This window comes from Serpula lacrymans, assembly GCF_000218685.1.
Source record: "Serpula lacrymans var. lacrymans S7.9 unplaced genomic scaffold SERLAscaffold_17, whole genome shotgun sequence".
NCBI lineage: Eukaryota > Fungi > Basidiomycota > Agaricomycetes > Boletales > Serpulaceae > Serpula > Serpula lacrymans.
The window spans coordinates 810,367-825,048 of NW_006763306.1; the positions used below are offsets into that span (position 1 = coordinate 810,367).

At 47.5% G+C, this 14,682-nt stretch overlaps 8 protein-coding genes across 8 annotated transcripts; 3 read left to right on the plus strand and 5 right to left on the minus strand.

The window, feature by feature from the left end:
- Positions 1 to 980: 980 nt before the first annotated feature.
- SERLADRAFT_453841 (uncharacterized protein) lies at positions 981 to 2,437 on the minus strand (the record flags this gene model as incomplete). Its single annotated transcript, XM_007324037.1, has 3 exons — positions 981 to 1,993; positions 2,053 to 2,112; positions 2,172 to 2,437. The coding sequence occupies 3 exons, from the start codon at positions 2,293 to 2,295 to the stop codon at positions 1,035 to 1,037; spliced, it is 1,143 nt and encodes a 380-aa protein (XP_007324099.1).
- Positions 2,438 to 2,445: 8 nt separating this feature from the next.
- On the minus strand, positions 2,446 to 2,965 carry SERLADRAFT_479883 (uncharacterized protein; the record flags this gene model as incomplete). The annotated part of the gene is made up of 1 exon (XM_007324038.1): positions 2,446 to 2,965. A coding segment is annotated over one exon (474 nt), but the record flags the coding sequence as incomplete, so codon positions are not given.
- A 70-nt stretch (positions 2,966 to 3,035) lies between these two features.
- Positions 3,036 to 4,858, minus strand: SERLADRAFT_479886 (uncharacterized protein; the record flags this gene model as incomplete). The annotated part of the gene is made up of 6 exons (XM_007324039.1): positions 3,036 to 3,234; positions 3,291 to 3,382; positions 3,462 to 3,493; positions 3,550 to 3,765; positions 3,826 to 3,842; positions 3,899 to 4,858. 6 exons carry the CDS (start codon positions 4,746 to 4,748, stop codon positions 3,176 to 3,178), a joined length of 1,266 nt encoding a protein of 421 aa, XP_007324101.1.
- Positions 4,859 to 5,014: 156 nt separating this feature from the next.
- Positions 5,015 to 7,245, minus strand: SERLADRAFT_479887 (uncharacterized protein; the record flags this gene model as incomplete). The annotated part of the gene is made up of 3 exons (XM_007324040.1): positions 5,015 to 6,387; positions 6,442 to 6,587; positions 6,639 to 7,245. 3 exons carry the CDS (start codon positions 7,149 to 7,151, stop codon positions 5,451 to 5,453), a joined length of 1,596 nt encoding a protein of 531 aa, XP_007324102.1.
- Positions 7,246 to 9,590: 2,345 nt separating this feature from the next.
- SERLADRAFT_402906 (uncharacterized protein) lies at positions 9,591 to 10,067 on the minus strand (the record flags this gene model as incomplete). The annotated part of the gene is given in 4 exon segments (XM_007324041.1): positions 9,591 to 9,642; positions 9,659 to 9,771; positions 9,830 to 9,939; positions 9,994 to 10,067. 3 exon segments carry the CDS (start codon positions 10,056 to 10,058, stop codon positions 9,758 to 9,760), a joined length of 189 nt encoding a protein of 62 aa, XP_007324103.1.
- A 1,062-nt stretch (positions 10,068 to 11,129) lies between these two features.
- Positions 11,130 to 11,743, plus strand: SERLADRAFT_402908 (uncharacterized protein; the record flags this gene model as incomplete). Its single annotated transcript, XM_007324042.1, has 3 exons — positions 11,130 to 11,241; positions 11,295 to 11,618; positions 11,682 to 11,743. One exon carries the CDS (start codon positions 11,345 to 11,347, stop codon positions 11,609 to 11,611), a length of 267 nt encoding a protein of 88 aa, XP_007324104.1.
- A 130-nt stretch (positions 11,744 to 11,873) lies between these two features.
- Positions 11,874 to 12,428, plus strand: SERLADRAFT_402909 (uncharacterized protein; the record flags this gene model as incomplete). Its single annotated transcript, XM_007324043.1, has 2 exons — positions 11,874 to 12,210; positions 12,267 to 12,428. One exon carries the CDS (start codon positions 11,959 to 11,961, stop codon positions 12,130 to 12,132), a length of 174 nt encoding a protein of 57 aa, XP_007324105.1.
- A 641-nt stretch (positions 12,429 to 13,069) lies between these two features.
- Positions 13,070 to 14,124, plus strand: SERLADRAFT_411839 (uncharacterized protein; the record flags this gene model as incomplete). The annotated part of the gene is made up of 9 exons (XM_007324044.1): positions 13,070 to 13,115; positions 13,179 to 13,197; positions 13,273 to 13,351; positions 13,486 to 13,584; positions 13,708 to 13,725; positions 13,803 to 13,804; positions 13,854 to 13,879; positions 13,948 to 13,982; positions 14,062 to 14,124. The coding sequence occupies 9 exons, from the start codon at positions 13,070 to 13,072 to the stop codon at positions 14,122 to 14,124; spliced, it is 387 nt and encodes a 128-aa protein (XP_007324106.1).
- Between the last annotated feature and the right edge of the window lie 558 nt (positions 14,125 to 14,682).

Sequence of the window (14,682 nt, forward strand, 5' to 3'; positions counted from 1 at the left end):
CAGTGTCTTCGTACGTTAACCTATCAGTAGCCGCTTGCCGAAATAATGGGGAAGGCGCGATAGGAGGTGGTAGACGTGCTAGAGGTGGGGGTGACACCTGTGAAGCGCGACTAGCAATTGCTTCTCTCGCCTGGGGCTCAGCAGTTGCAATCTTGACGCTAGCACGACGAGGTGGTGGAGGCATAGATCGTCGTGGAGGTGGGATAGGTGCCTCTTCCTCGGACGCAGTCGATGTTCTTTGAACATGAACTGGATTTGTTGATAAGAACAAGCTTTACAGAGTATATCAATATAACGCACCATTCTTTGTGGGCGAGAAAGGAGGTGGAACAGGGCGTGGAGGTATATCAGGAGATTCTGCTCGCACTCTTTCTTCATTCTCAACCTCGATCGCACGCTGGACAATACGTGGAGGAGGTGGAGACACAGGAGGCGAAGCTGGGCTTCTAGCAGAGCCTGGACCAGGAGATATGACACCAGGTCGTGAGTTCAAATTTACAGGTGGTAGAGGAACTCGACGCGTTAAACGGGATGGATCCATGTCGTCGTCGTCGTCGTCGTCGTCAAAAGTCGGAACACCATTATCGCCTTCAGCGTCTACATCCCCTTTATAGTCCTCGGCGCTTATTTCGCCATCATCAGAATTTGTGTAGTGCCTTTGATATCTTTCTTCTTCTGTATCTCCTGCGCTGTCAACCATTGTTGTATGTTCGTAATTAAAGTTCTCTTGATATGGTTCCTGAATATGCTGGGCAAGATAAGTTGTGTTTCTTCCCGATATACTTTCCCTGCCATCATATGAGTCATGATGGTGATAGTCATCCGTGGCTGTGTCTTGTTCACCCTCGAGCTCATCAGTATCGCGTTCAATATGTGTATCATCTTCATAGCGCAGTCTATGTGTAGCTTGGCCCTCTTTACGCACTTGTAGAGGCTCCGCTTGGTCCTCGACTTCATGATCAGAGACTTCCCGTCTGAGATCTGGGTAAAAATAAAATAACATTAACGCAAAAATCTGTAAAGATACAACGAGATTAGGCAGACTGTGGATATTTACCATCCTGAGCTTCCTCTTCTACATCGTAACCTACTTCATGGAACTCAGGTTCTCCAGCATCAGCGTCCTGGTAAGAAACCTGGGCCGTGTCAATTCCTTCCTGGGTGCTGGTACGCCCCTCCAATCCCGGGGATGAGGAGTGAGCTTCTTCGATTTCGATGCTCTCACGCCTGGGTGCGACAGGAGGCGCTGATGATTCCTCCAACTCAGGCTCATCTTTCGCGTCCTCATGTGCTTCAGTGTCTGCATCAACTTCGGTAGGGATGGAATCGGCGGAGACACGGCGGGGAACAGGAGGTGGCCCAGTAAAGAGGTTGAATCCTCCCATTTGGGCAAGTTTATCAGCTACACGCTTGCGACGCGCCACTTCATCCTCCTCATCTTCTTCTGCCTCTGCAGAAACAGGCTCAGAAACAAGCTCTGCAGTTGTATCATATGTAGCCTCTGGTACATCAGTAGGCTCCTCTGCCAGATCAAGGTCATGAGTGACATGCGATTGATTTGCCGTTTGTTCGGAATGTGCCAGTGGCTCATCAGGTATTACGAGCTTCTGCTCTTCCTGCTGAGCAGGGACACTTGGAGGAACGGACAGAGCGGCATCTGAAAGGGGATAATGGTCATCCACACTCTTATTCACTACACCAATCTCGCTCTCCACGTCACCACCTAGTAAATCCTTGATCGATGCAGGGGTATGTGCAGGATCTTCGCTGACATTAGATATCTGGGCGGGACTAACACTGGTCTCTTCCTTATCGAGAATCGTGTGTGCTTGCTCTTGTGGAGAGGGCGACTTCACAGCTTTCTTCCTGGGAGGCGCAGCCCTGCGAGGACCCGTAGGAACAGGCATAGCGCGAGCAGGTTGGAGTGAAGGTGAAGGTTGATCGACAGAAAGCGATGAAGATGAAATCGAGTTATCATGCGAAGCAGAATTCTCTGTCGAAACAACATCTACATGACATCCCTTAAAACGCCAGACGCCAGAATATACTCACCTCGAACCACATCAGCGGGAACTTCGCGTGAAAGATGATCTGCATCTACAACAGGTCCTTCTAGTAAAAAATAAAATAGTTGTCAGGCAACCAATAATCCACTAAAAGTAGTAACTTACGATCAGCTGAGAAATCAACGCCTTGGCTCTTCAAAGATGTCGAGTCAATTTCCTTCTCGATCTCTTCCTTGGGAGTTTCCACCTTCTTAGTCGCTGGTCTCATACCAAAGGCGGGAGGCGCCATCCCAACCCTAGCACCTCCAAGACGAGCTATACGAGCTGCGATTGCAGCACGTCGCTGCCTTTCTTCTTCCTCAGGATCAGCGTCTACATCGGGCCCTTCATGTGTTACGTCTTCCTGAGTATCAAAGCTAGATTTCACATCCTCCTCAGACGAGTTAATCGCGTCAGGGGCTGGAGACCTGGAAGCTTCGCGGGTATCCTCGGTTACCTCTTTATCTTCTTCATCAGTGGGGGGCGACTGTACAACGGGAGGAGGCTTCCACTTCGGTTTCTCAGTTGGCTTGGGGGGGATGACAGGTGCCGGGGCCCCAAACCCACCTCTCCCCTGAAGCGCAGCCATCCTTTCCTTCAACGTCCCTCCCATCCCGATGCTTTCCTTAGCATCAGATGCAGACATACCACTGCCCGCCCCCGATGTCTTTTTCTCAGGTGTCTGAGCACGATCTGCCGATGATCCTGGCGACGACGGTGGTGATGGGGCTCTCGGTTTCCATTGCAATCCACCTGGCTTTGGGCGCGGAGGAGGTGGAGCTGATGCTGGTGCTGATTGTTTGTTTTCGAAAGCTGCAATCCTGTCTCGCAGAGAACCAGGCTTGGGCTTTGGTGGGGGAGATTGATCAGACATGGTGGTGAAACGCAACGCAGCTGTGCATCGAGTTGGTGTCTGCACCAAGGCAGATCTGGGTTTCTACCGTGACATACCATAACGGCATCTTTCACACGCATGTCATAAGCACCTTTCCACAGGAAATGCCTAGACGAGTGCCCAGCTTTAGAATTTGCATACATGAATACTACTCTAGCATGAAAGCATTACAGGAGGTTACCATAACATATTGGAATGCATATGTTTCCCAAAAAAAAGATTCCTACACGCGTCCTCATTCTCGCATTCCATAATCATCGTCAAATGAATAGTTTCTTTGCATGTAAAAGGGACCTTCAAGAACCACCATTGTCGATAGTCAATTCTAAAAAAGTGACGGAGACTCGTACCTATGGGATCCGAAGGATCGTGAAACACAGTTGTCCATGCTCCGCAGACGCCAAAAGGCGAGCGAACGTTACCAACTTGAATCGCATCTCCACTATATGATTGACCTCCAACATTAGTAAAAGTAAAAGGAACAAGGGCTGGCATCGAAACACGCCGCAAACACCACCAACCTCCAAACAAATTGCCCGTGCTCTCCTGCAACCTGTACCACGGATGTTAATGAAGCCTGACTCGGCAGGTGGTGCAAGACAAACGTACAAAGTGCCAACGTATTTGATTATCAGGTGTAAGTTTGACCCACCCCATGACAGTAAAGTGGCCGTCCATTTCACCAACGTAATTTATCACCGGTCGGGTTGGATGAGCGGGATCAGGCTCGACATTGATAACACGAAAATAAACGTCCACAGTACGATACGTTTCTTCAAATTCACCCTCAAAGACACTATAATTCAGCTCGCCTTGATTTGCTTGCTAAACCAGAGGTAATCAGCCGACTGAAAAGTAAGAATAAGCGGCCCAAAAGGAACATACATCGTAGTTGTTGAAGCCTAGTAGTAAAGGAACAATGTCAACGACGAGATTTGTGGAATGAGATATGACTTACGCAGCAAGTCACGATGATCCATGAAACAATAAGCTATCTGCCACAACCCTTCTACGTCTGCCCAATCTTCGTCTTCATCGAGATTCAAGCCACGAGGAATGATACTCTGGACATAGGGAAGACTCATCGGAAAGATATCGTACTCGAAATCATCTTCCTCGTCCTCATTGGCATCATAGAGATGCATAGACAATACGTGATGAATGGCCTGCATGATCACCCAGTCTACTCTTCCACTCCCATCCATCATATATGGCCCATACTCATTCTGCGGTCCGTAGTGTTGTAGATTATACACGATCGCACGGGACTCTGTCCTCGACATCAGCGTCGTATCATGATGCGTGAGCCCAAAGCACGTGTGCAGATGAGCCCTGAGCTGTTCCTCTTGGAAAGATATCTGCCAGCGACGGTGATGGAGGAAATAACCGCCGCCCAGTAGTGCCTTGACCCACTCGATGTTATCGGATATCTGATCGCTGTCTGCATAGGGGCTCGGGCGGACATTGCACACCATGTCGAGCAAAGTTTGAATTATGGTGCACCGTTCATGAGGCCTGCAGAGAGCGATATTATTGACGACTGTCCTCGCCCTGATAATCCTTTGCAGTTCGCCTCTCCAATCTATATTCAGTCTCGCTGTCCCAAGACGTGTGACAGCAGTCCTGGGATCGTCAAGAGCCTGCGCGAGATAGAGCTCACGCCAAAAGTGAGCATCAGAGGTATTGTACACGAGCTCGCGAGATAAACGAGACACCTGGGCGAATGAGGCGACGTCGATGGGATCACAGGAGAATAGGATCTGCTCGAGTATTTCAGAAGGAAGGCCGATAAACGTGACGTGGGGCATATTTCTGTAGGCTTGAAAAGCCGTTTTCTGACATGCGATAGGAAGGATAAGGAAAGTGGGGGAAGGGGTCTTGAGAGAATTTTTGTGGATATTTGAATGGACGATACAGCGAGGAAGGCGGCTTTTGGAACGGCTTTTGAGGACTCATGTTTCGTGGTCGGATCCTGGAATGTGGGTTGCAAAAAATTCTTTTCACCAGTCAGTCATATGGTGGCATAAATGGCTGTTCACGGCACGCACGCAAAGTCGCATTTCTCTTTGACTATCATTGGTCGGAATTTATAATGTGCATGCCCATAAATGACCCAAGCACAGGCGGGACGTGTATAAAAGCCAGCAATACTAGGACAATAAGTAATAAGGAAGTGTATGCCTATTATTGTTGCATTATATGAGGGGCACAAAACGGGTTTGAGGAAATCAATCGATAAACAGGTGGCGTAACGGGATGTGCAAACAGAAAACAAAGCTTAGTAGAACTAATCGTGGGGCGCCATAAAATGACAGTTCTTGTGTCGTGAATGACAAGTATTCCTGTCGTCGTAATCGGAAGTCGAGAATTGAAATAATGAATGTAAGTAAAAATGAATGCAATGTACGTGTGTGTTATGCAGTTTGAATAGAGTGTATGAAGTTCGATTCTTGTCATTGTTACCATGTGGTGTAACCTTTAAAATGCCTGAGTCATGGCCATGGAAGCCGTCATCTCCCCCCCGAGGTCACCGCAGGCTGAATCGCAGGAGTCGATTTCGTCGCACGCCTGCTTGAACCGCCTGCATTGCGGCTCCTTTCTCCTTGTGAGGCCGTGTGAGCAAGAGCCAGCCATTCATCTATAAGTTGTTGACCGATCCCCGGCTCCAATTCAGTCCCATCTCGAGACACCTTGACTTCTCGGTCATGGTTCCACGGATTCCTCATATGTCGCGTTCGGTAGAATGGAAGTCGTTCAGTGCACAACCATTCCACTCTAAATGGCTCGCCCCAAATTGCTTCATGGACCTCTCCTTCTTTTGGCTGTACGATTCCCTGATCTGGCTCCGAATTGCCGAGGCGCTTCTCCTTCACCTCATTTTCTTCTTCGCCATCCCCACCATTATTCTCTTCTTTCACCGGTTGTAGAGATGATGTCGTCCCAGATATTGATTCATCAGTCCCTTTCTTATCTCGCAACGCGCGGATCGGGGCAGACCTGTCTAATGCGAATTCATCTGCAGGAGATCGCGCCTTCTCGTTAAGGCTGAACTTTGTGATAGGCTCTTTAGGAGCAACTTCACGACGTGTTGCACCCAATTCAGCAGGTGCTGACCGAGGGGTCCGCCCACTAGCAGTGACGGTAGGCGGGCGAACAGCAGGAACGAGACTGACAGCACCCTTATCAATGCCAAGACCAGGAGTGGTTTGGGAAGGCAATAGGGGTAATGGTGATCCTTCGACCATCCTGTGTTCAGTAGGAGAGAAATACGTTGACATCCGTTCTTTTCCCTTCGCACTTATTTTTTGCCCACCAAGTGGATGTTCTTCGGAGACTGTGACCGACTGTCGACGACCTTGTGCTGACGACACTGGGGGCGAGGGTGAACAGTCAGCTTGTCCAGCCCACGATACTCTATGCTCTCCTTGCAAAATCCGACTAACCATTCTGCAGGGACGAAATATGGGTCATATGTCTTAGAAGGTCCTTCAAAGCACGTACCTGGCGTAACCATAGAACTCGCCACTTTTGTTCACACCGAAAATCAGGTACACTTCTTGGCTCGTGCGGTATGCCTGATCAAGAATTCCCTCGTTATGTGTTTGAGTTGCCCATAAACCTTCTTCAACGCTAGTGTCCAGGTCAGACTAAATGAACCTTCAGCGAGCTATTTTAACGGTATACTTGAATTGTCTCACCTGAGATAATGACTTGAGAATGAAAAAGCGCTTTGGAAAATACCGCGATAAAACACTCGAATTCGTCGATGCATACGACCCAGTGCTCGACTGTGTCTTCATCCCATATGATTTGAATCGCACCTGACTACGTCCAAGATCCTCATCACTTGACAATGATAAAGAGGTGGTAGGCCTTAAAAATTGGCCGACAGCATCAATTGGGCTACATGAGACACTCGACGTAGGATCTTCAGTCTCTTGAGTTCGACGGACCTGTTCCTGTACCCAGCGCATGTGCATACCTATCCCCCTTTGCCCTCCTACTCCAGCCCTAAGATCATCATCAGGCTTTCTGACCCGACAAACTAATCTCGGACATCGAGAATCGTGCGTCCTGAGTGGAACTCCATTGAATCGTGCAATTGCGGCGTGCAAATGCTCCTCCGAATCACAATTGACAAAAGCACAGTTCGAACGAGCGATGAGGAAGATCGATGTTATTCCAGTATCACCCAATTGACTCGAAGACATTTTACCCGATGTAGAGATAGAGGGCGAAGAAACTGGAGGCTGGTGAAGAAAACGCCAAAATTCGTCATGGGACGTATCTGCCGGGACGTTACCCACCCACATGACCCATGCAGATCGATGTGATGGCGGATTAGGATGATATGGGCGACGAAGAAGGGGTCTCTCTCTATCGCTTTGCAACTTTGTCGGTAATGAAGCGACAGAACGATCAGCCTTACTCGAAGAAGCCGGTGAACCGCCCTCTCGACCTGCAGAGGATGAAGCACGGTAGTGGACATTGCTGGAAGACGGTGGTAGATGTTGATTGGTTTGCCCCACATACTTCCCTAAAACATCGAGAGTGGCACCTGGAACTGGATGTGGGCGGTGTTGATAGTGTGGGTCCATGTCGGGGCGACTCATAAGGGGATAGTTTATCGAGGGATAGCGATGCTGATACTGCATCTGCATACTATCGTTGTAAGCAGGGACTGGCCCACCGTGAGGCATGTACCACCATGCTGCCATACTCTCCTCTGAAGACGGACGATAATGTTGAGAGTAAGGCGATGGAGCAAACTGACCTTGAAAGGACGAGGGCAAAAACGTTTGAGGTGAGTACGAATAAGGCGTTGATGGACTGCCATAACGTATGGCCTGGTATTGATTGGCATGGCCGCCGTAAGAATTTGGATGTTGTGAGCCAGCCGGTGTACCAGAAGTCTGTTGATACGTGAGAGGGGACCCTGGAGGCGAGGACGGATTGACGAGGGGCAGAGAATATGGCGAAGATCTACTAGAAAATGGAGACTGACTAGAACCACCATCAGAGGACTGGTTCTGGAATTGATAGACGGGAGAGTGTGGTGGCATGGACCGAAAATTTATGTGGGGAGCCTGCGACATCATGCTAGAGTCCATGGCGCCAAGAACGCCATGATAAAATGCAGGAGAACACGGGTAGGAAGGCGGACCCGGGCCAAGGTTCACGGAAGGCTGTGGGGACATGGTGTATTGCCCAGCGTAGTTATTCGGCTGATTGTAGGGTGACGCTGTCGTCTGATAGGTCTGCGGCGATCTGACTGGGTACAAAGGCGGAGGAGCCAAGCTTCTGGTGGCTGGCTGCTGAGCATTGTCCTGCACACGGGGTGATGGTGACGGATAAAAAACAGCTGGAGTTTGCAGGGACGTCTGATTCACGGTAGATCGACGTGAAGGAAAATGTTGCTGACGCTGCTGGTTAGAATGGCGAGGTGGACCAGGAGGCCGGTTAACATCGGACGCAGATGAAGAAGAAACGGGTATATTAGGCATGTTAGACGGATGACCATTACCGAGCATGAACTTTGGACTCGAAAGGTGAGTTTGCTCTCCAAGATCGTGTGTTTGCACGCCTAGAGGACCTGGGTTTGACGGCGGCAAGACAAAGGCAGGATCATAAAAACCTTTGAAGAGAGAGAAAAATGATAAAAACGAGAATCACGTTAATGGTGAACAGGGTAGAAGGCACTAGAATGGTGAACACACCAAGGTTAGTCTTATACGGATCAGCGACAGTAGTGGTGATAACTAGGATAGAAAATTCAGCATGGCATTTGAAGAAAGCAGACCGGTAAAATAAAAAAAGGAAGGGATGCAAGTGGGGGAATAAAGGAAAGAGAGGCTCAGAGAGGCCCAAATTGTCAGAAACTTTCATGGAAAAAAAGAGGAAATCTTGTTTAACGCGGCACGTGGACGACCACAAATTTCCACGTTAAACCAGCACGCAAAGTCACGAGAGGTGGCAACAGTGAAGACATGCATACATACCTTTTTCGGAAACTTCAAGGCCATTGAGGTCTCTGTTCATAGTTAATCTAGAAGGCAATGGCCTGGGTGTTCTTTCGCGATAAAATTCAGAGGGGCGCTCGATTGCCATGAGAGTGGATTTTTAATATGATGTTGAGGGTGAGTATATAATAAAAGAAATATGCCTAGGATATGTACGACATGAGGTGATCAGGCTCCAAAAAGCGGTGAAAATACTCACAAATTTAGCAGAACCAGGAAGACGTTGAAGCTCGTGTCTATGCTTTTTCCTGGAGAACGATATGGTGTGTGTAAGAAGGACAGGAGGTCTAGAAAGACTGAATTGAATATTTCATGTTGGAGTGACTAGAATCGTGGTAAACTTGACGTCAGAGCCATTCAGAGGTTTGCACGTGCCAATTCACTCTCCGTGACCGACTCCACTGACCCCACTTGACCTGGTGGGACGGCTGCAGCCAGACTGTCCCCGCCTAGCCAGTGCTTCCTGCTCCAGCGTTACTCATCTCGTGGAAGCGCATCCAATGATCGCAATGTGATCGGATCCCACCCGGCCACGGACTGAGAAAACTCGGTTAGCTGCATTGCACAAGCTGATACACTCACTTTCGAGCACTCCGAACCTCAACTCCGGTACCGTATTTACATAAACCACAAACGATCCCCTACTACACTATGTTTTCCACTTTACTTTTTGTACACTGCAGCCGTTTTCCGTCGGGCCTCTGCACATAACTCACAGTAGTACAAGAATTGACCCTGAGGTACTGATAGTCTACTTCGTCTTCGTGGTGGTAACTGCCTCGGAAATCTAGACTGGTCTAGATAAATTTAGGTAATATCACTGCAGTAGTAACTCTGGACCAACAACTTACGACACATAATGACTTTAGAAACTCCATTACTCCAACAGCCCGTCTGTCGGAACTTAACGATCACAGAAGCCTCCCAGGCTAACCCGATAGCTTGGCTCTCCAAGGGTGATCGATGACCTGTGGTACTCGTAAGTATCCTCAGAATATTCAGTTTCTTCCACGCTTGATATCCACAGCTCCAGTTCTTACGACCAACACAACAGAGCATCGGTGCGCCCACTCGGTGTATTAGCCAACGCTTCGTCATATTAGATGGCTACTATCCAGTGACACGAATTTCACTTGCATACAGCAAACCGCGAAACGATAGGCGCTCGATGAGAAATGCCCCACTACACCCACTTGCCTCTAATAGGAGGGATATCAACGCAGCCAACAAACCTCAGTCAAACATCGATTTTTGGCTTTTGTTTTGTTTTGTTTATTCACCAGCTCATTCATTTTCGCTCTGCTGTGTTGCCGACCCTGTGCCTGAGCGTGTCATGGCTTGTAAATAAAACCTCCTTCTGTGAAGGATACATTGTGGCGGTTGGAGATGACAAGCCACGTAGTAAACAGTAGTACCGGTGAGTGTGGCTCCAGGCAATTCGTTTCTTTGGGATTACAGATTAAATGTGGACATACCAGGCAGGTGGGGTTCAAAGTTTACGTGGCCAACCTGTATAGATTTGCAGATTGGAAACAATGTGGTGCTATTCTGTAACTCATGCTCGCGAGTGGGTAAAATGATAGTCCAAGTTCCGGGGCCTTCTGGGTATAGCTCGAATTCAAAATTGCCCCGTAGAATGAAAGTCGTACCATAATGACAACACCAATTTACTCGTCGTCTCCAAAGTCCGAGTCATAGCCCGCAAGACTTTTGGGGAAAAGGGAACGTGGTGTGCACATGCCGTAGTCCGTGGTAGTGATTGAATATCGACGTCACAACCCGTATACGGGTATACGGGGCAAAGTAGTAGGACTAGATGAGTACTAGACAATTAGTCAGAGATCTCCCGAACAGTGAGACAGTGGACTCAAAAGAACAAAATGCAGCAGACATCGACCCCTCCTTATTCTCATAAGAATTTAAATACAGTGAAACGGAAACGCACTCTGTGACTGGCCAAGAACGAATCTGTCGACAAGCTTTAGGACTCAAAAACTAAAATAAAATAAGAAACCCGAACAGGACTGGCGTCCAGGAAGAAGTGAAGATATGGAATAAAGGGGGATTTTGTTTTAGCAGGAGCTCAATGACATCAGTGAGATGGATGCGCTTTGACTTGAGACGATATGCTAAGTAGCTTTTTTGTTGGAAGAGAAGGCAATATATGCATTGCGATTGGTCGCAATCTTTGACCCTTTGAACATGTTATGAAGTCTACCGTCAGGCATATGAATTTCTCCAAGTGCGTCGTCAAATCGGGGTCGAGTCATGGAGAACCACGCTGACACGATAACATTAAACCACAAAATAGACATCATGTGAATAGGTACCTACTTGGATTCGGAACCATAGAGCGATAAAGACGCGTGTGCTTCCAAGTCATTATGCAGTGCAGTCAAATTGAAAACTCAAATAAGAATAAAGGCTTCAAGTTAGAATACGAGTTTGCTAGTTTGCTGGTTCGAATGTCGCCATGTCTGTCTCGTGTTTACCTAGCAATGTTGGACTATCTGATACATCTAAGGAGCCCTGAACGAATGTGGATGGATGTAATGGTAGAAATGGATCACAGGAACATAACGAGTGTTTGGCTCACCCAATGGACAGCGAAGACGGTCGAGGTGGATGAAACACTGAAACTGGCAAATTAACGACATGCTGCGGTGACCACGTAAGTAAGCCTGTTTTTATGGATGCAGGCAATCGTGCGAGACGGCTGACCAACTCGGACTGAAGAAGGGAAAATGATGCCCACTTATGGGGACATTCAAGTTTACTCAGTCGTCGCTGCGGTCCGAATATATCACAGATATCGGAGTAGCCATTGAAAGCCTAGTGGGGCAGTAGATTCTGGCCGCAAGGGTCATGCGCTGTAACTGTAGTGCTCAGGGACAAGGTTCAGTACTCCATTCTAAGGTTCTGTCACAGTATGTATTAAGTCAAGTTTTGCGCACCTTGATAACGATGCGAGAGCTTGTTTATCGGCATTTAGGAAGAGATGCCTCTCTCAAATCAAGCTGACAAAGATGGTTGCAATCATGATGCTTGTTTTATTGGTGCGCACTACCTAGAAGGCAAAATTTACGGGAGATTTGTAAAGGTTTGTGACATGGTGAGAGTTGCACCGGAAACGTTGCACTATAAAAAACAATTGATGGTGATGATGATATGATCAACGGATTGGGTTTTCTCAAGCTTGTATTAAGGGACCCGTTGCAGAAAATCCAGGTGTGTAAGCGCAAAGAAGATCCTGCACATGCAAAATAAGTAAACAATCCAAACTGAACGCTTCAAGCATAGCCTCACCTGTGTAATTTTGAATAGCCTTGTGTATGTAGGCGTGAATAGCGGATTTTCTATATCGCTTTCCAATATGTGGTGGCCAAGTCTCTTCAGTGCAGAGCCAGGAGCTTTCACCAGTCTAACTTCCAGGTGGCGACATGGATCTACTGCCAGCTGCAATGTCGAGTAAACCGCGGCAAGCGAGTAGCGTTGTTAGCTGGACCAGTGTGTGAATTCTTGATGTCACTGTGACAGATTTACGTCGTAAGTATTCTATACACTCACGAGGTCAGTGTACTGCGCGCCAGTTCGAACCTGGATCCCTTAGTATTGGAAAATCAAATACTTTTAGCTTCGACATGGTCTTGATGGGGAACTGACCTTCAAGTTCAACGTGGATTCGCCTGAACACCGCCATGTTCGCCATTTTCCCCCTGTGGTGAGTCCTGGCCATCGTGATTCAACAGGCATGAGACCAGTCCTTGTCCTCCTCCCAAAATCCACCTCTCGCCCACTTAATTTGGACCTGGTTAATTCAAAGGTATTATCATGTCCTACAAAAGTCTCGCAATTACCAAGCGGAAGATCGGGGTCAGTGGATGACATGAGAGGCGTCGTTCAATTCCTTCCCCAAGTTGTCCCGGAAACGAGGACTTGGACACGAGTAACGTTATTTGCACTCTTCTATTGATAATATTTCTATTAGCTTTAAACCTGCATCTCACCTGATGAAACGCCCACGAGAAAGTCGGGTTTATTAAGTCTACTCATGAAGTATAAGTACTAACAACATTCAGTGTTCACGACGCTCGTTATCTCCGTCTCTCATGTCTGTCGCCGCCGTCGACACTCTGTGGGCTCCTGGTTTCATAGGTGGGTGCTCCTGCTTTCTTCTCCCGCCGCTGCCTTCTCAATAATGATTACATTGTCCTCCAGGTTATATGGTATCCTTGAGGTAATTTCATCAAGGATTCCTTTCGCACAGTTTTCTCAGCTGATCTTTATGACTCCTTTCTGTCGATGCAACTAGCTTGTATGGAGTCACACTCGGGCAGACATATTATTATTTTCGTACGTTTCCGCGCGACATGCTCTCCTTGAAGTTCTTGGTAAGTAGCGATATCCATTGTTTGTTCCTCTCTTGCCAGTGGTTGATACATTCCTGTAGGTGGGTTCTCTATGGTGAAGGCTATTATCCCATATATTATCCGCTGTTGTACTGACGTATAAGCACCACTCTCAGCGTGGCAGACACATTGCACGTGTATTGGATCTCCACGTCCTTTTGGATATTACTCGTCAAAGCGAGGACCGATGCGTCGTTAATCGATTTGCTTCCTTGGTACGTATCTGTCCCATCGTATTTACTCTGACGATCTTACGGACTATTTCGTGTGAAGGCAGCTCGTTGTGAGTTTCCACCGTTACCGAGCAGAATTATGTTCGTTCTGATATCATATGACAGGCTTCCACGCTTATGACTGTAAGGCATTCAACTTTCTAAAGTCGGGTGATTCGTAATTTAACCATAAGTAGTATTTTCTAACTTTTGTTGCACAGATGTGAGTGATGTTTTGTTTTTTGGCATATAGCTGCTCAAATTTTGTCAAGGTTTAACGCATTCAGGCTTTGGCGATGTAAGTGTCATCGTCCTGATCAAACATGCATGTTAATCATGCCAAGCACGCTCATTGGCCCTTTGTAGTTAGCGGAAGAAATACGATATTAACGGGGGCAATTGTGAGTGATTCTTGGTGATAGAGCATGGCCTTTGTAAACCATCAAAAATTCAGCTTCTTTTGGCATGTGTTCAAATTAGTATGAGTTATGGTTGAATACGTTGAATGTCCCTGATTCGGACTTGCTCCAGCGTCAGGAATAGGTGAGTATTTACATATGATTTTCGAGTTTCAGACGCTGAACTTCATGATCCAAGCATTTACGATATGCTCGTGAGTATAGTAAAGCTTCATCCGCATCAAAATATAATCAATATTTTGTCCAGCACAATTCCACATGGGATAGTGATTTATAACTACCAGGTTGGCCTCCATTATTGGAACGACTTCCTTGATCAACTGACACAAGGGTGGAGCTTGCCAGCACAACCGAAATAGTTAGCAGTGTACTGTGTGACATTCTCATAACAGTGTCACTGGTATATTACTTCAGGAAAAGCCAACCAGGTTACAAAAGGTGGACAGCGCCCTCCTTCACTTTTCATGTTACTGAAGTTGCCGTATGTGTAGCACCGAGAATCTCATTCAGAGGTTGACTATCTTGACCGTTAACATGGGACTTCTTGGGTGGTAGGCTTATCATATTGAAGCTTTTCTTCAGAGGCTGAACCATATCCCCCAAGTCTCGTTGCTTCCCTACAACTTATCTTGGTGAGCACTCACTCTGTATCCTTCGCCGTATTGCCCTAAATCTTTGGGAA